Below are 25,620 nucleotides of genomic sequence, written 5' to 3'. Positions count from 1 at the left end.
TTTTTCCTCCATAAAATTATATGTATAGACAGTCAATGTTTTTCGACTTGAAGCGGTTGTTTCTGCGTGCTTTCCCATGCCAAGTATTTTAAATATCTCAATCCAGCTGTCTACACTGTTTATGCAACAGTAGATGTCCAAATCTACTAGGAAGTGACTCTCATATGTGGCCAGCCCATCATATGCAGCTCTCTGGACCCTGTGGGGGAGGAGCACTTATTCTCTTGTCACACCAGGAAAGTCGTACAGACTTGTCCCTCAGCACATCAGCTCCAAATCACAGGGAACTGAACTTAGCTGTCTCACTGAGGTGATGTTAGCCTGGCCAGCAAATGTTCATAGAGCTTACAAAGGGATTAGATGGTGATGTTCCTGTTTGGAAATTCTGGTAAACCACTGGGAAGACTGAGGACAACATAAGAGCAGCCAGACAGTGGGCGGTTTCTGGTTCTGTGTTCCTGCATCAGAACTACAAATGACAGAGTAGTGTTAAGATTTGTAATGGACATAAACATCCATTTTAGGAAGTCTAACTTCTTAGGAAGTCTAAGCTTTTTCCATGTTTAGATATTGGGGAGAAAAAAAGAGAGAAGAAGAACTTTAAGGTAATGTAAAGCTGAGATAAGAATTACTTTTAGTGGGGAAATACTGAACTTTATAAAGATGGGAAACCTGATAGGACACATTTAACATAAATTAAATACTTTCCTCTTTCTCCAGTGGAAGAAAATAAAAACTCCAGACCTCTCCTATTTCCTTAAATTAATGAAGTGGCATCAGATCTGATTTGAGCTCCTCAGAATCTCTCTATTCCCCCTCGTGAATGTAAAACTCCTGTTTATTCATTTCTCTGCAGTCATGTAACTACTTAATTACTTTCTTATTAGCACTATCCTTCTCTAAAGGCTGATATGTTTTTCTAGATAGATTTTCTTTAAATTGCATATTCTTTGTTAAGATGAGTAGAAAAGCCATACTATGCAGAAGATCACTGAAAAATAGATTTATTTATAAAAGAGGTGTAAAGATCTCCCAGGAGAGCCGAACGTCCTCACTGCCTGCTGAAATTGGCAAGAGCAGAGTCGTCTCCAAAGCTCAGCCTCAAATCTGTAACAGGCTGGGAATTTCTGACCTCATTAGGACTTCTCTCCTTCTTTGAACATGAATATTCTTGTGTACATTCCCATACATTTCTATAATAGCCAGGTGCTGCTGTGGGCTAGTACAAATCTGCAGGGGTTTTGTAATGATATTGCCAAAGAAACAAATGCTCCAAAGCAACTGCATGGAATTACTAGGAGATGAGCTGTCTGACGTTAGTAAGGTATTTAGTCATTGGGCAAACATCTACTCCGGACTATGTCACGATGGTTTCTGCTCAGTTTTCCCTTGCAAAGTCCCCAGATATTTAACAAGCAGAATACAAACTGCTGTTCGCTGGGAGGAACCTGCTTCTGTCTGAAACGGGGCACTTCCAAACACAGAATGGTTTGGATTGGAAGGGACCTTTGAAGGCCACCAAGTCCAAACCCCTTGCAATGAGCAGTGACATCTTCAAATAGACCAGCTTGCTCCGAGCCTTGTCCAGCCTGTCTGTGAATGCTCCCAGAGATGGGGCATCCACCACGTCTCTGGGCAACCTCTGCCAGTGGTTCACCACCGTCAGCACAAAACACATCTTCCTAATCTCTAGTCTGAATCTGCCAAAGTGGTTTAAAATCATTACCCCTTGTCTGGGAAAAAAAGTCTGGCCCCAACTTTAAGCTCCCTTTAAGCACTGAACCTCAGAGATGCTTTGGCTGGCAAGGGGCCCTTTACGCGGTAACACCGCCGAGGGGGAGAGGGCAACTTGGTGACCGACGACACAAACCCCTTTCGGTAAGTGTAAATGTTGTCGGGAATGGGCAGGGAAAAGCGTTTAGGGCAGGAATAACACCTCCCTGCCAAGGACCCGCACCTCCGGCACCCTGCCAAGCCGGCTCCACCCCGCCGCGCCAGAGCCGGGCCGGAGCAGCGCCCGGGCGGGGACGAGCCGGCCGGGAGGAAGAGGAGGGATTTCACCTGCCCAGCCCGGCCCGTCCCTCCAGGTGCGAGGTGGAGCAGGAAGCGGCGGCGGCGGCGCCGGAGGGGACCCGCGCCCGCCCGCCTCGGCGCCGGGCCCATGCGGGGAGATGGCGGCGGGCCGAGCGCTGGCCGCGCTCCTGGCCGCGCTCCTGGCCGCCTCGGCACAGCTGCTCCCGCGGGAAGGTAGGGACAGGGACGGGGACAGGGGTAGGGATGGGCCGGCTCCCGCCACCCTGGGCTCGCTTTCCGCACCCCGGCTCCCCATCACCCCCAGCCGGGGCTCAGCTGCCGTCCCCTCCCCGCTGCCCCTCAGGGGCTGCCCGGGCCGGCGGGACCCGCCCGGTGCGCGGCCGAGCCCGGGCTCGCTTCAGGTGGCGGCACCGCAGGCGGGAGACTGGTGACTCTGCCTTTATCCCCGTGTGCTGCTGCTGATTTAATAACTATTAGTTATTTAAATGGGACGGGGGTGGTGGGGTGGAATCGCGTCCGTAATGTTTGCGCGGTGGGACATTTCAGTTTCAGCACTTCTAGTCAGAACGCTCCCTCTTCTTTCTCTTTGAAAATGCTAACAAGAAAAATTATTTGATCTTTACATCCTTGCTTGCTGGAGTATTGATTATGCAAGTAACTTCACAAAGTCCTTTCCCCTGGACGCCAGAGGGGCAGCTGAACTCTCTGTAAAGAGCAGAAGTTCCTCGGTCTGTGCTCTGTGTGGGATCGTGCCCGAGTTTTTCAGCAGAGAATGGTATTATTTATGTAGAACAACTGGTAAACAGTAGATGCAGGGAAGTGGAAAGGTTTATATGCCCAGACGAGTCAGATGGTTTAATGCTCACTACAAGCTCTGCATCTCTTGAAATTCCTGGATGCTTGTTGAAATCCCATGTATCTAACCCTGTGTGCGACCCCAAAATAATTCCAGTTATGAATACAGTTCATAGGGACAGTGTGTGGTGTTTTCCTCAATTTCCAAAGCTGCTTGATTGCAAAAAATGCCCATCCTCAAGCCTAAACAGTCTGTTTAACTGCTAGCTGTAAGTCCTTTTAAAGGCTCTTGAAGTATGAGTCCTTATGTACAAAATAACTGGTGAGTTATTTGAAGTGACTGTAAATTACCTAAAGAGTCTGATGTGAAATTTGTGCCTTTTAAATATTTCTGTTGCCTTTAACTGCACTGGTTCTGCTGAAGTGGAGCTGAGGCCATTATTATCATGAACAATACATGCAATATGTTTCCTTTGAAATTGGGCAGCCCTGAGGTTTAAGTTTCAAGCTGTGCAGTCTTTTAAATAAAATATTTGCATTTAGCGTATTGCCTTCGAGTTGAGTGAATAAGAGCAATTTGCCTCTCTAAGCCTCTTCAAAGGAAAAAGAAAATAAAGTGCTGTTTAATAATTGTGCTTTGTTTTCAGAGTAAACAAATATTTAAAACCTTAGATGGCTCAGCACTAGAAGCAGGGGAGGCAGACTGTCCAAGGATTTTAGCTTAATCTAGAGGAATGTGGGAAAAAGAGCTCCCCAATCTCTGGCCTTGCTCTTTGGCAAATCCTGAAGCTGCTCTTTAAGTTAGTTAACTTAACTTTAAGTTAAAGTTAGTGATAGAGAAGTCACAGAAAACGCCACTGATAGACCCAGTGGTTTGTTGCCACTGATGGTGGCCCCTCTTCCTACCTCCTTCCATCCCTTCCTTTCCAGCCGCAGGCTTCCCCCCGCTGGTCTGTCTCCTGTACAAGCACCACCACCACTCCTGTGTGCCAGGTCCTCTGTCACCCGCTCAAACTCTCAACGTGGTGCCTTCCTCCTCTTTGAGAAGCTCCAGTCCCCCAAAAAAGAGGTGGCTCAGTCTCAGCTACCTTGGCAGCATGGGTTGGCAGACTGAAGGTTGGGATGGTGTGAGTGGGACATGAGGCAGAGGGGAATGGTGCCTTCCCGGGTTTGTTGGCACATGAGATCTCGTGTGTCGTTCCTTCCAATTGGAACTGCTGTTGTTATTGCACAACCAAAACTATTGGAACATTTCCCTGAGCAAAGGTTTGTCCTGAAAGCCCAAGACAGCTCAGGTTAAGATTTTCGTCAGCACACCTGTGCGGTTTGTAATTTTTAAAGAGTTCCTGTTGCTCTGGTGCTGACTGGTGGTACTGGCTCTGCTGTTGCTGTGCTTTGGATGCTTCCTTTTCCTTGGTTGCAACTTCCCTTTCAGCAAGGCCAGGTTTAGGCTGGATGTGCATGTGGGGTGTGTATGAGGCACACGTGGCTCCCCCTGGAGAGTGGTGATGCCCTGGTGGGACAGCTACAAATTTTGCTGTGCTTATCTCTAAAGCTGTCTCTTGTCATCCTTGGGGAAGTTCTTTCTCCTGTCACCCCCCTGCTCCACCCTTTCCCAGCAGGTGCAGTATTACAACAGTGTTCCTGTAGGAAGGTGTAGGTGGAGCATGGCTGGTCACATGGTCCTCAGAGGAGCTTGTGGGTTTTCTTGAGATGCAACTTTATGCGTAAATTATCAAATGAAAGATTGGCTCTAACTTATAGCTGGAAAACTACAGAAAGAAGTATTTGGTGTGCTGGCTGTGCACAGACATGGGAGTGTGAGCGGAGTATTGCATATCTGACCTTTGAAAATGTGTTTTCCAACTAAAAATGAGTTTCTTTGAGGCACTAATGAAGTTAATCAGACTTCTGTGCTGTCTATGAAACATAAACGTTTCAGGTTTAAAGTAGCCTTATGAATGTGATAAAATCTGCGTATGTATTCTGGGCTTTGTCTTTAAAATGTCATTGTTATAATAAGTGAATTTAGAGATGGTGCCATGTTGATTCTTGCTCTACCCTCCAGTTATCTTTTTCTTGGCAGCTGACTGATTTGAGTCACACGTCAGTCTTAACGTGTAAAGCTGCTTCATTTAACAAAATAAAACCCCCCGAGCTGTTAGCAGGGTCATTCTGCTGCTCTGACAAAGTATAAGTAACGGCTGTGTTTGTTCTCCTCTGAAAGTCGGTGGAAACTGGATTATTTCCATTCTGAATCACCATTTGTTCATTCGATTGAGACCTCTCCTTTTAAGACTACAACCAACGTACATGTGTTGTAACTTTTTTTTTTTTTTTTTTTTTTTTTTTTTTTTTTTGCTTGCCTCATGCCATTATCAGTCTGGAGTGCTAACTTTTTATTCTCTAGAAACAAACGTGTTTATAGTAATTATTTATAGTTTGTCTCAGTTCTGGTACTACTACCTTAAATTCTCTGCCAGAAAGTACCCCTTTTTTTTTTTTTTCTCTTTTCACAATTCCAGAACTTTGTGTGTTTGAAATATTTGTTTTTAAGAGGTGAGCCTTGTCTGTGTGTGTTTTTCATTCATCTATAAGTCTGAAGGAATGTAGAGGTGATGGGAAGGCTTGAGTGAGTGTATGAGGTAGTGGGAATGTGAAAATTTTGAGGATTGATACACTGAGCTGAATTCATTGTCCATAGCAGCACAAATAACCAGCAGTTTGAGTGCCCCCCACTAGAGATCCTCAGTAAGGCTGTTGTCTCTGGAGTTGTGTGAATGAAGTTCCTCCCAGAGCTCTACTCTTGTTCCTGGGCTTACTCATACTCAAAACTGGAAGCACCAACAAATAACAGCCACTTGCTAAGTGGCTGTTATTTGTTGGTGCTTCCAGTTTTGAGTGGAAGTACAAAGTGGCCAGGAGAGAAGAAATGGGATGTGATGAGCCAGCTCCTGAGCCTGGCTCCTTAGGTGGCTGGTGTCTTTTTCATGCCTGGGGTTGTGATTTGATGTGGTGGCTCATCAGACAAAAAATAATTAGGGGAAAGCATGCTGAAAAGGATTATTTCTTGGCACTGATTCAAGGCAAAGGGCTAGTCAAGGGAGAAACAAGGTCAGAGGATTGGAGGCTGATAAGTCTCACATCTAGAGTACCGCCATGGACCTGTGACATAGAAGAAGTTATTTGTTAGCTAGAAGGTTGTCCTCCTCTCATTTTTATCACAGTTCTGTGTGTTGTCTTGCTATACCACAATGAGAGTTTCTAGACAGAAATTGGGGCTTGCTGTATGAAATAAAGGAAGAACCTTTCCCCTGCCTGATATCTGATATCATTTGGGTCAATTGTGCTCAGGCTTGTTAATTGCTTATATGAATTATCTTATCTACAAATAAGGTTGGAATAGAAAAAGAAAGTAGGAGAAAACTACTGAAAAATAATCTGACTTCTTGAAATATGTAATAGCAGCAGCAGTATTTTCACAAATAAATGTTGCCAGGGTTCAGTTTATTAATGTAGCCCTTATCACTTAGCCTAATTGATATTGATACCGGCATATGTTAAATGAAAAGCTTTGTGATACACAACTGCCAAACCCTCAGTCTTAGGCAGGGGCTGAACAACTTTGCACTTAGTGCATTCCAGAAATATTTCAAATTGGAAATAGCATGAGGAGCCATCCTGTGCTGAGAGCAAAGTCAGGATACTTTTGGCTTTACCTGTGTTGACTAAAGCTGTGGGTGACAGGGGCATGGCGTGTTTGCAGATTAGTGTAGATGATGGCTGAATAGCTCCTTTCTTCACCAGTTTTTCTGTATTAATCCCATTCTCACTTGCTTTTTGTAATTGCTGATGGCAAAACATGACCTTCTTCAGGTCCTGGGCAGAAGAGCAGTGAGTGTGTGTGGAGTTGTACCCCTTTGTGTTGTGGCTGGGGTGGGATCAGTGGTGGTGCTGGGTTATGCCTGGGGCTATGGGAGAAGCTGAGTGCTGCTCACCACTGCCATGAGTGGAATGCGCCTCTGAGCTAAGCTGACCAGTAGTTCTCTTACAGCAGCAAAGTCCTCCTCCTCTCTTCTGGGCGCTCCCTGGAGCCCTTTGGATGCTTTCCGGTCTTGGTGTCCTTGAAGAGCTCCTAGAAAGACTCAGCTGCAGCAAAGCATGTATTAGCTAGAGAATATGTGGAGAATCATCTTGGATGCAAGTTTTGATCTATAAGAGCTCTTTTGTTAGACTACTCTTGTACCCTTCTGTTAAAATATTTTTTAAAATCTGCACCTTTAGTAATTTCTGTAATTTATAAACTTTTGCCTGACTGGGGGAAAAACTAAAGATACCACTTTACCAAAGCACTTCCAGCAGTTTCTGGGACAGTATCCAACTCACTGGTGCTGCTCAGGTGTCTCTGTCAAACCTCAGCTCTGGAGAGAACACACCCACTGCAGCAGGGGTTGGCTTCTTGGAACCAAACCCTTAACCAGCTCCTGAAGAGCAGCTGCTGACTTTTAGTGCTCTCTTAGTAGGATTCAGCCAGTAGGGCCAGGTCACCGTCCCTTGATTCATAAACTTCTCAAATATCTTGCAGATGTTACCATACAGTTTCTTCTTGCTTCACATCTGCTTGTGCCACCAGGGTGTGAAGGAAAGGACGTGGGCTGGGCTGCACTTAGTACATTGTTGGCTGCTGGCCTTTACAGCCAGAGCAGAGCAACATCTTGAGTTTCTGTATTGGCTGGTGACAGAGGCGAGGGTTTGCTCCCTGCAGCTGAGCCTGCCTGGTGTGGATAGTATTGATGGGAATTCCAGGAAGACCTTCAGCTGAAGAATTGTGTCATAGTGTCTAGCAGATACACATTTCAATATGTTAGTAAGATCTAGTCTGCCTGTGAGTGCCCAGGCTGCCATTACTGTGGAAAAGGTGATTTTTAAAAAAAAAATCTATCTCCTGTACCAGGGTAAAGTCTCTACTTTCCTGTTCTTTTAACAACCATCCACAAGGGTGCCATGGGGCAGCCTGCTTTGAGCTGTGCCTTTTGGTTTCTTGGGGAACAAAGTGAATGTGGTTACTTGATGTCGGATCAAACTCTTATTTTGGGAGGTAGGATAATGCTGGCATTTTGGAGTTGGTCCTGGATTTTCTGAGTTGCTGACTGTAAGACAGAGGGTAGAGCAAGCTTTGAGGAGTGGAAAGAGATTATTTGGAGTTCCTCAGAAGAGAGAGACTAAGAGCTGACAGCAGGATGTTTGGCGTGGGAGGGATCCCTGATTGCAAAATGTGCTTTTACACCTTTGTTAACCAGAGCCAAGACTGAAGAGCTGCTCAGACATGCTCTGAGGTGTTGTCCTCCTGCTGGCTTAAATCAAGGTAGGGATAAAAAACTATGCAAGCAAACACCCCTTTGATCAAGGGAGGCTCCTGCAGGGACCTGTGGGGTGTCAATGTTTCTCCAACGAGTGTGACATTTTCTCCTCAAGCTGTGCAGACCCAGGTGTGGAACATTTTATACACTGTATGCTGGTGGTCAGCTCATAGGCAGGGATTGCTGAGCTCTCCATCTCACCTCTACAGATGCAACAACACTTCATATCTGTAAAATAATGATTAGGAAAAGGCAGCTGAGAGTCAACAGTGTCTCTTTCCCACTTGTGGTGAAAAAAAGCTTCTTTTAAAAAAAAATCTATTGCATGAGTTATATGAGTGTCTTAATTATCTTCAGAAAGGTTCTAGAGAAAGCTGTGTAAGTACAGAAATATATCGTTGTTGGGTTTTTTCTTCAGTTATTTTAAATCTGAAGGTATTTTATTCCTGTTAGACATTACAAATTAATGAATTAACAACTTTTGAGTAAGCAACCTCGTTGGCCTGGGATGCTGACAGATGTTCTCTGGTGAACTGTGCTGGAATGGCTTGTAACATGACTATGCCAGAAGTGTCTGCCCTTCCTCCCTGATGAGGAGTAAAATATGAACCTCTCACCTGCTTTGCATCCCCATCCTGGCTATCAGTTCAAACAATCAGTGATGATTAGGGGGCTGTTCTGTGCTGGCTGAGGAATGGGTATTCTCCCACAGGAGCCCTCTCCTGAGGTGTGTTAGCATGGCATAATAGCAGTTGGCAGCATCTATCTCTAAGAGTTTACAAGCTTTGCCAGGTTTTATCACTGAGATTTCCTGGGTGATTCTCTGAAAGTAATCCTTTCACAAAATATGGGCCTCATATCCCAGACAAGTGTGGTGGTGGAAGACAGGTCCAAATATCAGGAGATAATCATGTAATGTAGGGAGTAGTTTGCATTTAAATGAAGAAGGGTTGGCTGTACTTTGTGATGGTGATCTCTTTTGCTGCGCACAGCGTTGTTCAGGAGATGAGAGGAGTCCAAACAGTGTGTGTATCCCTGACTAACTTTGCTATGGGCTTGAAGACTGTGAAGGCAGTCACCTTATTGGATTACATTGCGGGTGAGACTGGAGGCGTGGATGATGCTTGGGTGCTGCAGTTGAACTGGAGAGTTGGATTCAGATTGTCAAAGATGTTAGCAAGGCAGGTGCAGAACAACTGAGTTGGCAAAGCAGGGAGTCGTTTACTTTTTCAAACATTCCTTTTTGTGCTTTTGGCCAGTTTTGAGTGAACTGTGCAGTGAATTGTGACGCAATTCACAATTCACTAGTGTGAATTCAGTGTGGTGCTGAGGTGATGCACCAGCACACTGAGTTACTGTATTATATCCCTTGCTTCCCACCCTCTTGCCATGACTCTTGCAGCAGATTATGTGTAGTAGATTATGTGTAGTAGATTATGTGTAGAGCAGCAGGCTCTGAGTGTGCCTGCAGGTCAGCATCCCTGCAGAGGCCCGGAAGAGGCAGTGAGCCTCCAGGAGAGCCTGCCAAGCTGTAGTGGCAAGCAGCATCCCTGTGCTATCCTTGTCCCAAGCTGGTGGCACAATATCCTGCAGGGAATGAGCCTGTTCTCTGGAGAGGCATGTTGGCTGTGTGGGTTCAGATCCCCCTGGGGCAGAACAGGAGTTTGGATATAGGTGTTTCATAATCAGAGCAAGTTGCTGCTACTCATCTTGCGCAGCAGCTCGGCTCCTCCAGCTCATGAATGGTGGCTGAGTCAGCCCCATCCAGCTGGGTTTCAGTAAAAATGGCTGTCATGGAATGAGCCCGTGATTTAACCGGAATGGGCAAACCAACAGTTTTTGTACATAATTCCGGGATAAATTAACATCTGGGATTTCGTTGTAGGTTTTGTCTTCTTGGTCTGCGTCTTTTTTGATTGTTTTAATCCAGCCAGTCAAGTCGTGTGGAACAATCCATGGATCCTTACGGGTAAATGACTGCAATAAAATGCAGCTGTCAAGCCAAAACTAGTTGGACTCTGTTCTAGCTCCTGCTTTGTGTAGCAAGGCACTTTACAAAGCCATAAAAATTGCTGTTCTGCCAAGTCCTTTGCTCGTGTATATATGTACATATGCTCCATGTGAGTGCTACTGCCCTGACTATTTGCCAGCTGTCTTCTACATTGCACTCCCTCTTGTACAGGAAAAATGCTCTTTTGACATTTATATATACATGTTAAAATTACTATGAGCTTGTCAGATGCAAACACAGTAAATAAATTTAGGCTCAACTCTCTGGAGTGATTGAACTTGTTTTACACTACGCAGTTTGCTTCTAACCCCAGTGGAAGAGCTCTGAGCATTAACTTAAAAGTTTGGAAATATCATCCTGTTAAGAAAATGCTGTTTGTGTAAAGAGGGGCATTACTGTAGTAATAAAGGGATGCTGTGATGAGAAAACTTATGAAGACCCATTCTGAAATGAAGATGAGCAGCAGAAAAATCCAGTTGTGGAGGGGAGGATGTAGATTGAGATTAGGGAAGTTGATGAAATATCCAAGAGAGGCTGGAAAAATGTAATTGCTTAGAGGAAAAAAGAATAGGATGAGATCAGCTGTCTGCATCAGCTATGAACCAGCTCAGGACTGCAGGCTTTACCTCTAGCATCTTCTAGCTGAACAATTCCATTGTTGTATAGACAAGAGACGAGATCCAGCTTGGCAATGCTTCCTCATGTTGGTTTGGATATCCTGTGTGTCATCCCTGTGCAGCAGCAATAAGGCGTGGAAATTGCTTCTTTTCAAGAAATGTGTCCAGTTACTGGTAATCCTAATAAAAAGGCATGCAGTGGGAGTCACAGACAAAGACAGATTAGTGTGACTCATGAGGAGACTCACTCGTGTTTATAAAAGCTCTCCAATGAAGCTGCTCTTTAAGTAGTCCCTCTGTCATGCTGCTCATGTGTGGCTGTAGTTTGGGGAGTTTTAGCCATTTCTTCACTTATTTTTAATGACTTTGGGGTCACTGCTTATACTTCCCGCATGATTCTTTTATTCTGCTTTTCCTATTGGATTTGATAGTCTAATGCAGTTTAGCACATCCCTAGCAGCTGGCTGCTGTTGGCATTACAGCACCACGCTCTTATTTCTTGGCCAAAATTATTATCTGTGGATTTTCTTCTGTGCAAGCTGTTTGTTTATGCACAGAAGGTGTTTGTTCTTATGTGGGCTTCTAGCAGGCAACTTTGCTGGCCTGATTTGGTATAGATCTGCATCCTTTTTGCCTGCTGCTGTGATGATATATATATTGATCATTGGAAACACTTCTATGATTTTGGGCAGGTTCTGTTTAGGAAAGCTGAGGAATGGGATAAATCTATGCTGGAAAATGATATTGACCTGACAAATATTTGATATTCTTGCAGAGAGATCAAATGAAGAATGATTATATGGTCATGAAGTCAGCAAGAGGAGCAGAAGGGAGGGGAAAAAAGCCCAGGCAGCTAAATTTGGGTCTTTCAGGGGCTGGAGAAGGGGATACTTTGTTTTGACCCTTGTAGGACCCTTTGCTTATTTCAAAGTGTTGAAAATTTCTGTTCTTTGGTTGCGGCTCAGGGTGTGTATTTGTTTTGATTTAAAACTAGTCACGTGCTTAAGGCTATGCTTAAACCTAATCCTCATGACTAAAAATTAGAGCCATGTGCCAGCATGTGGTGGAGGAGGGCTGGCTGTTAGTGGGTCCTGGTCTCTGTCCTGCCAGGCTGGCCATGTGGCTGTGCTGTCCCAGGGATGGGGAAAGTAACAGGGATAACTGTTTGAACAGAGAGTTAGAAACGGACTTTTCAGTAATACTTTTAAACTTACAAGGTGAGTATGACAACTACCTTGTGCAAGAAAGAAATGTCTTTTTTCCATAGTTATTAATTATTTAGTTTATGTTATTAACACATCATATCTGAATGACTAAACATCAGAAATGTTATGAACATCATGGTCAAAGATGTTTTGTGCACTAGGTGTAGTAAAATAAAACCCCAAGAGAACCCAAAAAGAACCCAGTGGTATGAAAAATAGAACTCTGGACTAGGTTGGAAGCAGTTGTTTCGCTTTCTTTTCTGGAGACTGCTTCCTCCTGAAGAATGAGGAAGAGCAGCCCTGACTGCTTGCTTGGCTTTACTCTCTTCCCCACCCCATGGACATTGCCCCTGCAATTGTCCCCTGTGTGCTTGGAAGGTCATTGTACAGGCAGTTCCCAGGCTACACCATCATCTTTTTTATTTCCTCAGGAAAATCCATATTGAAAATCTCTTTTCTAAGGCACAAACACAGATGTAAAGCGTGCCAGCCATTGGAAGAGGCAGGAGAATGCAGTGTAGGCTCTCAGGTCAGAGAACTGTTCTGTCACTTAAATGCTGTAGGAAAGTTACTCAGTGACCAGGTTCTCACTAATGGTATTAGGGGGTTGGTAAACTTGTGGTTAAAAATATGTGCTGCAATTTGGCAATCCTTGTGATGTTTGAGATTTTCATTTAAAACCTTTGATCCTGGAGGCAGATAGGTAAGGCAGTTTCAAGGTTTCAAGATACTTACTAAGTATCTTGATACTTACTAAGTTTCAAGATACTTACTAAGTCTTTTGACTCCCAAGATTGTGTAGAAAAGCTGGAAAAGCTGCAAAAAGGCTCAAGACCAGCAAAAGTCAGGTAAACACATGATGGGCTCTGTCTCTGAGTACTCTGTTCTGCCCTACTCTCCCTAGCAGTGGGGTTTTTGATGCCTGGTGTTGCCAAACCTGGAGCCGCAGTGTTTCCAGTGGCAGGGAATGGACCATGCTGATCCTCGGTCCCCGGGGCCTTTGCAAAGCAGTGAAAGTCAGGCCCTGCAAAACCATAAGATTTCTGTAAAAATTAGGAGGTTTTTAAACCTCTCTTCAATAGAACAGATGGTTTTTGTGTGAAATTGAGTCACTAATGCAATAAGCTGCTTTCAGCAGCTGCGATGACTGGAGCTTTGAGCTGGGTGGGTGTGTCTGTTGAGGGTCTCTGGTGTGCTCGTGTGCCATTAGAAGGCTCTGCTGATCAAGGGTTCCCATGGTGTGTCCAGCCCCGCTCCCCACAATCCCACCAGGTGAGCCCCTGATGTCTGGGCTCTGATCAGCATCCTTATCACCCCTGCACCAGCAGCAGCTGGTGTGGACCAGACTGGTGCTCCAGGGATGCTGAGCAGTTGGACAGAGCCTGGAGCATCCTGCAGATGTGTGTGAGCCAGCTGTTCTCCTACACCTTCCTGACATGCTGCCTGGTAATTGGAATGGCTTCAGGGGCTCCCTCAGGGCGCTGCTCTGCTGGGTTTGCCAGCACTAATCTTTTTTCGTTGAGGTTAATGAGAAAGAGGATTCCCAACCTGGCATATGGGCAGAGCTTTGTCATGCAGCCCTGTGTGATGTGCCACTCAAGGCAAATACGTTTTTGAACCAAACTTGGGGTACCTTTATTTCTAGATCTCTTACTATTTTTTTATATGCATTATTTTTTTGTCATATGCACTAAAAGCTCAAGTACTGTAGACACTGAGATTCTGTCTTCCATACTCCAAAATAGGGAATGGAGAACAATGAAAACAAGCAGCAGAAAACTTACAGTCTGTCCTGTCCTTAGATATTCACCTGGGTCTGGGGTATGGTTGACCTTACTGCAAATCTGACTTATTTCAGCCAGGGCTGGCCTCATTATATGCTAAGCATCCAACTGAATTAATAATAGTCATCTTGACTGTCCAGTCAGTACTCTCTGGTGTCTTATATTGTGTGTATATTTTTAGAAGACAGCCAGGTTTGAGTAATTTTTTGATAAACTGCTACCCATAAAATAAAGATTATTCAACAAGCAGTTTATTCAGTGGCTCCAGTATTTCCTGTGAGAGCTGCTCCTGCATCTGGCAGTACTTGAGGATGGGTTGAAATCTGTGAAGTATTTCCCAAAAGCTGTGAATCAATGATAGTCGTGTCAGAGATGGAGAGGAAGTGTCCAAGCACACCCACACTCTGTTCCAGGCCACAAATGCCTTCTGTGCTGGTGAGGGGCACTGCACAGACATTCTGTACCTTCAGGGAATGAGTTGTGAAGGGTGGGGATGGTGGGAGAGGGCCATGACTGCACCTAAAAGTATCTCTTGGTATGTGCTTTTGGTACTGCTGGAATACCTCATCTGGCCTGCACTAATTGCTGAGGTATACCCTCAAATTCATCTGTTACCATTGTCTGTGATTGAAGTGGAAGCTTGTTTTTTTTGTTTGGCTGCTGAATAAACTTCCTGAATTGAGTCGTGACTTGATGGGTGCCTTCAGAAATGAAGCAGGCTGTGTGATAACAAACTGAAAAAAAAAATCAGGGGAACAACAATTTGAAAGCAATAGCTGAGCTACTTTTTAATTGTGAAATAAATGACACTGGTGAGGGTAAATTGGAGCAGAACTGATTGTGCATAAATTCCCTGTATACTTCTCCTGGGCACATGCAGCAAGCGTCTTTTTATGTTGTCTGTGCTGGAAGAGAGGAGGCATTTTCTATTGGTAAAACACCAGAGGCTCCTGAGAAGTGGATGCAAATATTCCTTTGGACACTGTGGCATCTGCGGGGCTGTGTGGAGAGCCTGGTGTTGCTCATATGTGCTAGTAACAAAACACCTCTGTTCTATGTATTTTTTCTTTCTTAGCTTCCTTTACAATCTCTCTTCATAAAGCGGACAACACCACAGTTACGATTAAACTGAAACCTGTTCTTCCACTAAGCTGTCGAATACGCGTGAAAAATGTCTTCATGTCGGAACTCAAGATAAAGCCTGGGGACAATGTGACTTTTACCTTCACCTGTAGTACTCCCGAGAAGTATTTCATCGCAGAAATTCAGAAAAATATTGGTAAGATACAGATTTTTGATTTTTCCCCAGTGGTAATTTTCCTTCAGTAAAACCACATGCTTTTTTTCCTGCTGCTGTATTAAGGTATCTGCCATAATCTTAGGTAAGAAGAAATCTTTGAGCACTGATAGTAAATAACCTTGAATGACTACAACTATGCAAGCTGAAGAAGTCTGTATTGCAGCTGGCAGAATTAATGGTGACTTGGCTGTGTTGGAAACAGCTAGAGTGTGGTTTGCTGCATTAATTCCTTACTGCTTTTCCTTTTCCCACAATTTGTAAACCCATCAAAGAATCTTTTTTGCTCCTTACAAAAGCCTCTGAACACTTACAACAATACGTAATGTATTTGATGAACAGCTTGGTTTTGTCTATACAGACAACAGAAACATTGAAGACCTGCACATGTTTCTTTATTTTTAATGAATGTTATTGAAGTCAAGAAACTGTAAATTCAGAAGTGTAACTAAAGCTTCTTTTGCTTTGATTGTTATCCTTGGTATATGTACTCTTTAATGGCATGAACACGTGCTACTTCTCAACTAGATCCCAAACTTCGTTGGGTATTCAGTCTTTAGTAACATCTTCATTATTTTTGGGGTGGTGTTGAAGAACAATTCTCTTCATATTTTGGAATTTTATTCATATGATTCATGCAGATAGTATCACTGTGTCTCATATATTTGCAAGACACACTTGTGATATTTCTTCTTTTAAGTCAAAGCCTAGACACAGATTAAAGTTACTTATTTTGAGTGTCAATCAATTGTTTGGATTTTTCAGATAAAAGTTTTCTGGGTTCCCTCCAGAATCCTGCAGTGGCAGTTGTTGTTGTTCATCCAGGCACCAAGGGAACAAACATACAGTTCATGGCAAGCATTTAAACATTTAAAAATTAATTATTTGCCAGGAACTCTCTGGGGCACACAGGATAAAATGAATTCTCTAGATCTGTGATTTCCAGCTCTCTTGACACTACATTTGTCCCTTTTGCCCATTCAGACTCTGCCCTATTCACTAAATACCTTCTAAATTCTTCAGCAAACAAGGCAGAATACTAGGGACAATGAATCCCTCCTATTAGTCAGCCTGACTAGAGCAGGTTTATCCTGTCTGTTCTGTGGGCTGGGAGTCCTGTTTGGAGACAGCCTGTGACCATGTTACAGGAGTGTCTTTTAGTGCACGTAGAGGAAAAGATCAGTGCAACCTAAAAATTGTGATAATAGCAAGGAAGGGGAAGTATCAAACTCCCCATTTAATGGAATGCTTTCCAGAGTGTATCACAGCTCTTCTCTCTCTGCATTTAGACTGTGTGTCAGGCCCATGTCCCTTTGGAGATGTTCATCTTTACCCACCGGGGCTACCTCGCCTTAACAGGACTTACATCTGGGACGTGAAGGCAAGTACAAAAGCTGGACTTGAGCTAAAATTTTCTACCTCCTGGCTAAGACAGATTGAACCAGGAGAGACGTGCCCAGACTCCGTTAGCTACAACATCAACAGCTGTATTGATAAGGCCATGGTGAACATTGGCACTTTCTGCAGGAATGGCTCCGTGTCTCGCATCAAGCTGCTGGGAGGAGTTGTCATGTCACTGCACCTCCCGTGGCACTTGCCTCTCACCACCTCAGGCTTCAACATAGCCAACAGGGCTTCCATAAAACGTGAGTACGGAGCAGTGCAGCTGCCTCCTGCAGATTGCAGCAGAATCCATTTCAACCTGTCTTCACAGCTAACTTTCCAGTTTTGGTGCTGCTAGCCCTAACTCCCTTTCACTTCGTCTTTTCTGGAAACTATTGTTCTATGAAGTTAGTTTAGTTAGATGGTGTTCTTCTGAAGTCAAAGCATTTGATGTACATTAATAATTGTAAATCTCTTTAAACTTCCTAAAACTTAAACATACCTGCTTTCTTGTTTTTGTGCATTCAGCTAGGTGAGACTGGGTAGTATAAAATGAGCCAGAGAGTTTTTCGCTGGTTGCAGTGTGTAGTTGGGCTTGTTTATTTTTAAAAAAGTTTCTTTCTTCTGGAGCCTCAAACCAGTACCTCTCTTCAGGAGAGGAGTGTGGGAAAAGGTGAAGCAGTGCCTAGAAGGCACAGGAGGGCTCATAAATACATTTGTCTGTTTGAACCTGCACAGTAACATAAACTGTTGTGTAATAATCTTCCTAAAATACCTGGAATATTATACAGCAATCAGTGGGTTACTTTGTGATCTCATGACAAATCTAGCTCTATACTTGAATTCTAGTGTTGTTGCTATCAGTTAGAAACCTGGTCCAGTTTCAAGCTTCTAGAACATGAGTGTTTTGTAATTCCTGGCACTCCTCACGCTTGCACACCATCACTGGAGTCCTAGAGTGGGACCATAATCTCTATGTACTCAACTTCATACTGCCAAGAGTCATCCAAGGATAAAGTGTCTTACGCAGCCTGCACAGTTCACATTTGTGTTTTAATATGCCTATTTGAGGCTCTTTGCTGGTGTGCTTTTGTTCAGTTTAGGAGATTTTTGTAAATGGAGCTACATGCTGCTATAAAAGCTTGCATCTTTTGTTTCCCAAAACCCAGTGAAGCAGAAGCAGTTATTGGGTTTTGTGTTTGCTCTTGCAAATCCAAATGTAGAAATAGGAATTAGGATCTTGCCTTTGCCAGTAATAAAGGCTTGTCTGTCCATGTGCTTGAAAGGTTAACCTGCTAAACTGCAAATGCACTATTAATACATTCCTTACCTTTTCTGTAATTGAAGACATAAGAATCAACTCAAACATACGTTTTAGTCTGAGCATTTTGTAATAACCTAACCTGTATGTGGAGTGGGTGATCTCACTGTCAAAATAAAAAGACTCTGCTTCTTGGGTGCTAGGTATGCCAGTGTGTCTTCAGTAACTGGAACTTGTTTTATATATTGCGATTCCCTCCCTGTTTTAGGGTTATGCATCATTGAATCAATTTTGAAGGGGGAGTCTTCAATCACCCTGATGTCCCCTAACTACCCGCTGGGCTTTCCAGAAGACGAGCTCATGACGTGGCAGTTTGTGATTCCTCCCAACATGAGAGCAAGCGTGTTCTTCCTCAACTACAGCCTCTCCAACTGCGAAAGGAAGGAGGAGAGGGTGGAGTACTACATCCCCGGCTCCCCCAGCAACCCGGAGGTGTTCAGGCTGAGCGACAGCCAGCCTGCCAATATGGCTGGCAGTTTCAACATGTCCCTGCAGGGCTGTGATCAGGATGCCCAGAACCCGGGCATTCTTCGCCTGCTCTTCCAAGTCATCGTTCAGCACCCACAGGTTGATGAGAGTAAGTACCTGCCTGCCTCTTTTGTTGCTTTCACTTACAGATGTCTGGCCTGAGCACCTCAAGGGAGATAAATACTCTGTTTTGTTATTTTCCTTGAACTTTGGTCCATATATGCATTTAAGGAGATTGCCAAGCAACGCTGTGGCCTGTTTCATTGCCCAGGGTACCACTGGCCACCCGTACAGCAAGGCGAGCATTTATGCTGAAATGTGCAATTTGCAATGGAGTATTTAGTGCTGCTGTATTTTTGTACACCGTAACTTATAAATGGAGACTCCTTTCCGTTTCCAGCACCTGAATAATGTAATTGAAAAATGTCTTTAACAGTTTTGCTTTCAGACATGAGACTCAACATTTTAAAAATCATTCTTTAAAGCATGAACCCAGTTTTTTGTTCCCTGTGTGAGCAGTTGCACCTAACAAGGTGAAATCCACTGTCATGGTAGGTAGCAAGATCTGTGGTATTAACTGGTGAATTGAGAGATGTAAAATTGTCTCTGTATTGCTAATGGCATCAATATGCATCTTCCTTTCTTCCTTTGAGTTTTAATTTTGCTTCCTATTGGAGGTTGAACATCAAGAAGTGTGAAGAGTCACATTAAACACAAAAGTTGTCAGTAAGCTATTCGACTAATAATATCCCCTACATTTTTGGATGTTCTTTACATTTCTTTCTGTATATTGAGAAAACATTTTTTTGTTGTTTTCTAGCCCTAAATTCAGATTGGTTTAGCACAATGACTTGTAATACCAGAGTGTTTCTCTAAAAACAGAAATAAGAGGCCTGTCTAGGTAATGAGCCATGGAGTTAGTGATTTAGCCTCTGACTTTGCAGCTCTGACCTCAGTTCAAGATGAAGGTTAATAATCAAGGTGCACTCAATGCAGAAGAGCAGGTGGAAGAAAGTCAACACTTGACTGCCACTGTGTTAGGAGCTACTTAGAGGCTGTCTAGGTAATTTTAGAGAGAATAAGGTTTGAATGACTTGTGCCCTAAAGTCACATATCCAGAAAGGATCTGTAGCATCTCACGATTACAATTCTGTGTTCTTTGTCTGTCTAGCCTGGCTCTGTTTATGAACAGCAAATCCTCACAGAATTGCTGTTAACAAAATTGTGTTTGCTTGCATTTATTGTGTGAGCATCTTGGAAGCTAGACAGAATGAAAACATTATATTCCGTTAATCAGCTTTATCTCCCTTCTTCTTTCGAGAGCAAAAAGAACTTTAATATATTTATGGCCAGTAGACAAGATGATAATCACGTAAAAAATTAAAAACAGGTTGTCATTCCATGAATAAAATGCAAGTAATAAACCATTTGGATTTAAGAGACAACAGTGGTTTCTCTAGGGATTTTATAGGATTTCATGATTGATTTTTGTAGTTATATAAGTTCCATCAAAGATTCAAATTCAGCCCTCAGGTTGCCATCTGCAACATTGCTCTTATTAAAAATTCATTGCTATCTGCATATTCTCAAAGCTTCCCAAACATTTGGGTATTCCACAGCTGTCTGTGGTTCTTGTCATCAAATAAGAAGAAAATATGGCTCTTTCCAGTCACAATAACTTCTTGATCTAACTCTTCCTGTGTTTAGCTGCTGCAGGAAAAAACATTCTGAAAAATGATAACCTTGCAGTAGGAGTCCTAGGTTACGTGCTTGGTTGTGCCAGTGACTTAGATAATTCCATTTGCCCACTTGCATTTTTGTCTGCCTGATTTCCCACACAGGAGAAAGCTATTTTATTCATCTTTTGTGTGAATAAAAGACTTTGAGATCTGTAGCTAAAGCTAAAACCAGAAAATGAAGAGTAGTAATAGAATATGTGTGTATATAGGTACACTATTTCCCCCCCTGTCCTTTGTAGAATCATTGAATGGTTTAGGTTGGAAAGAACCTTAAAGATTATCCAGTTCCAAACTGCCCTGCCATGGGCAGGGACACTTCCACTGGGCTGGCTTGCTTTTTTTAACATCAGAGAGAGGTGCCTTAGTAACAGCACCAGGATGTTGCGTGGATCCAAAATCTATCTTTCCACATGACAGTCAATCTTTATGAGCTGCACTTGCATTTTTTTTCCTCTTTCCTTCTATTTTCTCCTTCCAGATGTTCCAAGTATTTGCTGTAATAGCTGCTCCTATAATGGGGTGAGAAAAGGTGAAGGAAGTTCTGATTCACACTGTGCTTGGCTGTAGTTGCTCTGGGGTGTTTTTTGTTGCAGATGTCACCCATTTGGTCGACCTGAGCAAGGAGAAGAACATGACTGTGACAATACACTTGGAAGGGTGGCTCAGCCACATCCCCCTCATGTCTGAACCCATATGCCTGATCTGCAAGGATCCTCGCAGCTGCGACCGCGTCTTGACTTTAACCTCTGGTGCCGTCTACAGGATCTCCTTTCTGTGCAAGGACTTGTCCCGGCTGAGGATCACGGCTGAAAAAGTCATAGGTACTACAAAAGTGCCTTAATGCTGTTTCTTAGGGAATGCTTCTGCTTGTTTTTCCCCAAGGGTCAGCCAAACTTGTTCCCTTGCTTTGGCTTTAAATGGATGGAGGTTGGAAACCAGGTGTTGGCCAGCTGGGAGATGGGTACAATGAACCTGGAGGTGACCTTGTTCAGTACATCATTCTGCCTTTAAGAACAGAAACTGCGTAGCTATTCCTAGAAGAGAAGTGATAGAGGTCACCTAAGTCACTGCAAATTATGGAAACAGAGCCAGAGACCCATAAATCTGCCCATAAAAATGCAGGACTAAGGTTGCCATCAGGAGTGCATCTTGTTCTGCATGCATGTCCCTTTGATGTAGGATCTCCCCAGATGCTTTCAGCTACAGGTAGAAAAGAGATTTGAAGTATCCATACCTTGATTAGTCTGCAGCAGTGCCCCAGTCCACAGGTATATCTTGAGTGAGGGCCTTCAAACATGTTTCTGTTTCTTGGGTGTCCTGCACCTATAAGGAAAGCTCTTTAAATACAAACAATACACATTTGGATAAAGGTTACTAAGAGAGGATATTTTCTTAAGTAGATGCTTATCTGGGTCTGTAATGCAAACCTGACAGTACTCTGTGTGTGCCCAAGTATTTCCTCTGCAAGAAATACCCAGCCCTTGGGATTTTGTGTTTGTTTTTGCAGGCTGTATGGACATTCGTTGGTGTCAGAAGAAGATCTATTCCCTTTCAGTGCCCAAGGCTATTACCCGATTGCCAATTCGGCTGCATAAGTTTATTTGGAAGCTCTTGGCCACTGATATGATCAACATAGAAATTATGTCTCCGTCCTTGAAACTTCAGCAACACGTCTCAGAGCAGAGGTGCAACATGAGCTACAGTTACAGCATTGTTAGTGCCACCCCGGAGACAGAGCTGAATGTTGGTGTCTTCTGTCCCGGTGGATCTATTGAAAAGATTCAGATGAGGAATAATATCTCCATATCCTTAAAAACATTTGGGAAAGGATTCATCAATGAGTCAATCCCTCAGGATCTGAAAATGTCTTTCGTGCCACATATTAAAGGTAAGGTAGTAGATTTTGTACTACTTTGTTGTACAGTGATAGATCTCTCAATAGGCTTATTAAAGCACATATGGATAAACAGAAATTAGGAGTTCAATCCTTTAGCAATGGCTCTAGGACTAGACTCTAGAGTCAGTCTTTATCTGAACCAGTGATGTGGTTTATTTTGGGAAGAGAGAAGGAGCTTTGTATTCCAGGTAGAGGATAGTTGATTGTGGCAAATTCTGCAGGTGTGTCTGTGTTTATTGTGATAACACTGATGTAGGAAAAGACAATAATTATCAAAACTAAGTTTTCTTTTCTTCTTTCCCTTTTGCTACAGATGAGTGCATATTCACTGTGAGTCCAGATCCAAAAGCTAAAGTTTACTTGCAGACTCCCAACTGGCCTTACGGTTTACCTCCTTATGTTTCCATATCCTGGTTGATCGCTGTGCCCAGCAAGCAGACTGCCCGCCTCGGGTTCTCCAAGGACCGCATGGGCATTGCCTGTGAGACGGGCCGCGCCTACGTCAACATCAAGGAAGAGACTCTGGGAGCAGAGGAGATCGTGCGCCGCGAGGACGAGCTCCTGCCCCAGCCCCGAAACATGCTCCACAACTTCTGGGTGAACGTCTCCAACTGTAGACCTGTGGATAAGACGCAGCTGACACTGCAGTTCTGGGTGACTTTGGCTGACAAGCAGATAGGTGAGTGCTGTAAGGTTGTGGTGGTTTGTTTTCTGCTTGTTTCCTTGCTTTGCCTTGAGGTAACAGTAATGGATGATGGTCCTCCTTGGATGTAGGCAGTTTGTGAGATTCCTGCCTTTGGAAAAGTCTGTCCCTCAAAAACTTCAAGAGTTTCAGCTGGGTATTTCTAGGAGCTGGGGAGGAAGGAGGGGTTTGAATGTGGTATGGCTTTTTGGGGGGCAGGAGGTGTATGTCTGGGTTTTCTTTCATTGACACAAGAGAAATGGCAAGGATCAAGGTAGTAAGACTAGATTTCATTTAAAAAAATTTAATTTAGCTTTTTTAATTGGACATAACAGACAGAATATATAATAAGATGAAGTGATTTTTTTCCCTTCCAGGGTCACAGACCTAGTGAACAACTTGGGATTTGATTATGCAAACTTATTCATCCAAGCAGTCCTCACTTCATGTTAGCAGTTCAATTAGTCTCAGTGTTCACATGAACAAGAAATGCTCCCTAGGACAGGTCTGACCATTTAATGGAGATTGGGCCCTGACTGCTAGCAGCAAATTCTGTTTTTTTGTTCTCTTTCATCTCCCTGAAACATAAACTGTTTTTTAAAAAAAGATGAGGCGGCATTTTTAGGGTAGGCTTTACTTATGTAAATTGGCTTCACATTTGCTCTTTCTAATTTTTTGATCTTGTTTTTTTTTTTCAATCTCTGCTGCTTTTGAAACTTGCAGCATTTTTCTTTGCTCATGCATGGACTTCCCTAATCAATTTCATGACTCCTAGAAAACCCCAGGTCAACACAACCTGTGTATTTCAGAGGAAAGGAGGGTTTTGAGGGGAATCTGTGGAAATACTGCTATTTCTTCTTTTGAATCCTTCTCTGCTTCTTTCTGTGCTTTCATCTCTTCCTTGCCTATTCAGCCAGAGGCGTGTGAGGTGCTGTAGGTAAGTTTAGCAGTGCATGAGCTGTATCAAAAACTCTTGGAGGTGGGTGGGTTGGTTGGGTTTTTTGGTTGTCCTCCACTGCCAACAGCAGGAGTTTGTTGTTGCTTGGCCTCCAGTCTCTGGGGAATGGCTTGTGTTGCCCTGTGGCAAGCATGGTGTAGGAACTCCTGCTCTGCCAGCAGCTGCTATGCTTAGAAGCTCTTAAAGGGGTTCAAACCCAGATAGATTTTATGATAAAGCTGGGTGTTCCTTCTTTTGCTCAATGTCCTTGTTCCTGTTTGCAGACCTCGGAATCATACTTGCTGTGGTGGCTGGGGCTGGAGTTCTCACAGTGATTGGACTGACCGTCTGCTGTGTTAAGAAGAAGTAAGTTCATAATTCAGCATGTATAACTCTGCAGTTCAAAGAGGGCATTTTGGGAGAGCTGCTGGGCCCTCTCTTTCATGTGTTGATATCCTTTGAACCAGGGTCTAAAGCATGAGGATGGCACAGTGGAAGTAGTGTTGACCCCAGGAATGCTTCCTTACTCTAAATTGACTAACTTCAAGAGCAGAGCAGCATTCCTGGAGTCACATTACTTCAACCTGCAGAGCACTACTTACCTTGGCCTTAAGTGCAGGCTTTCGGGTGTAGTGTGAGTGTTGGTTGGACCTCCGCAGCAGTCCCTGCAACGTGAAATCCCAATGAATGTGGCTGTTGTACGCATGACTCCACTCAAGTCTTTGTTCAAACAAGCTGTGAACTCATGCAGATGCACTAAGAGTTTTCTTTCATCCACACAGCCTCCAGCAACTCCTGGAGTTTGCACATCAAGTGGGAGCAACTTTCTGTGAGATGAGCTCTTGGGGAGAGAAGTGGGTTGTGCAAAGCTTACCTGCATGGCATTACTCACACGAGCAGAGTCTGAAGTCATTGATAGCTTGGGCTTTCTGATACATGTATGCTCAGTGCTGTCAGGGTGGTTGGGTCCTGAAGCTGTAGAGCTGGAATTAATTTATGCAATATGGTGACTAGTGCAGTTAGGAGCACATTTTCCTGCCACACAGGAAAGACTACAGGCTTAAAAGTTTTCAGTTCAGCCTTTGTTTTTCCAATTTAGGGGCAGTCAGTCAGGAAAGCATAATTAAGAAAAAATTCATTTGACTTTCATTTTGACCCACTATCTTGTCTTCAGTAACACAGCCTTGTTTTTGTGAGGACCTAATGGTCTCTGTGTCTTACTAATGCCAGTGGATGTTGTGGGGCTTGGTACAAGTGCACAGCCAGAGCCCCAGTGCTTGGGAGACCATTGGAGTTAATCTTGCAGGGTCAGCAGAGCAGCAGTGGGTAACCAAGTAGCATAAAGTTGTTTTCTGCTCTGTTAAAAAAAGAATGTCTAGGCTCAATAATTATTTCTCCCAAAATTGCAAAAAGTTTTTAATCCAGGTAGGCTGCCTGACACTGTGTGATTGGGATGAGGGAACGAAAGCTGTTGTTACTGAGTTCCAACATGCCAGACGTGTTGTTTTTGACCTGTTAACAATGTCACCTCTGTAACAGGAAGAAGAAAGCCCAGAATCCCATGGTGGGAGTGTACAATGATAACGTGAATACCCAGATGCCTGGAAAAAAGGGCTTGTTCGGAAAAGGGAGGCAAAACAATGAGTCTCATGTCTATGCAGTTATTGATGATGCTGTGGTCTATGGACACTTGCTAAAGGAGTCAAATGGCTCAGTCTCTCCAGAAGTCGATGTCTACCGGCCTTTTGATGGACCCGTTGGTAGCTTGCCACCTTCTCCTCCTCCATTCTCCTTCAGAAAAGACATTAAACGCTCTTCTAACACCGAGGAGGAACCTCTGCCCCTGGCAGACACAGACCAAGACACTTACACGTTTGCCCATCAGAAGTCAGGGCAGTCAGAGGACAATGGAGATGCAAATAAAAAGGATAAGGGAGATACAAGCGTGCCCTTGCTGGAAAATAAGGAGCGGGATGGTTTAGTGGAGTAATTTTATGCCAGGTATAGCAGTTTCCTGTGGAAACACAGGTGTAAGGACAGTGGCCTAGGAGAAAAACATACTGAAGAGGAGTGTTATTTTTAACTACGTT

At 43.7% G+C, this 25,620-nt stretch overlaps 1 protein-coding gene across 1 annotated transcript; it reads left to right on the top strand.

Annotated features, from left to right (window-relative positions):
* Window positions 1–2,118: 2,118 nt before the first annotated feature.
* CDCP1 (CUB domain containing protein 1) lies at window positions 2,119–25,620 on the top strand. Its single transcript, XM_041466602.1, has 9 exons — window positions 2,119–2,247; window positions 14,882–15,085; window positions 16,393–16,749; window positions 18,016–18,384; window positions 20,608–20,835; window positions 21,522–21,902; window positions 22,225–22,590; window positions 23,815–23,896; window positions 25,070–25,620. The coding sequence occupies exons 1-9, from the start codon at window positions 2,172–2,174 to the stop codon at window positions 25,518–25,520; spliced, it is 2,514 nt and encodes an 837-aa protein (XP_041322536.1). The 5' UTR covers window positions 2,119–2,171; the 3' UTR covers window positions 25,521–25,620.

This window comes from Pyrgilauda ruficollis, unplaced genomic scaffold (assembly GCF_017590135.1).
Source record: "Pyrgilauda ruficollis isolate IOZ18807 unplaced genomic scaffold, ASM1759013v1 scaffold2, whole genome shotgun sequence".
NCBI lineage: Eukaryota > Metazoa > Chordata > Aves > Passeriformes > Passeridae > Pyrgilauda > Pyrgilauda ruficollis.
This window is presented reverse-complemented; position numbering and strand designations above follow the sequence as displayed.

Excerpts from the sequence above, each read along its gene's own strand:
- CDCP1 (XM_041466602.1), top strand. The coding sequence starts at position 2,172 with ATGGCGGCGGGCCGAGCGCTGGCCGCGCTCCTGGCCGCGCTCCTGGCC. Across the intron at positions 21,903-22,224 it reads TTTCGTGCCACATATTAAAG|ATGAGTGCATATTCACTGTG; the intron begins GTAAGGTAGTAG and ends CTTTTGCTACAG. Across the intron at positions 23,897-25,069 it reads GTCTGCTGTGTTAAGAAGAA|GAAGAAGAAAGCCCAGAATC; the intron begins GTAAGTTCATAA and ends CCTCTGTAACAG.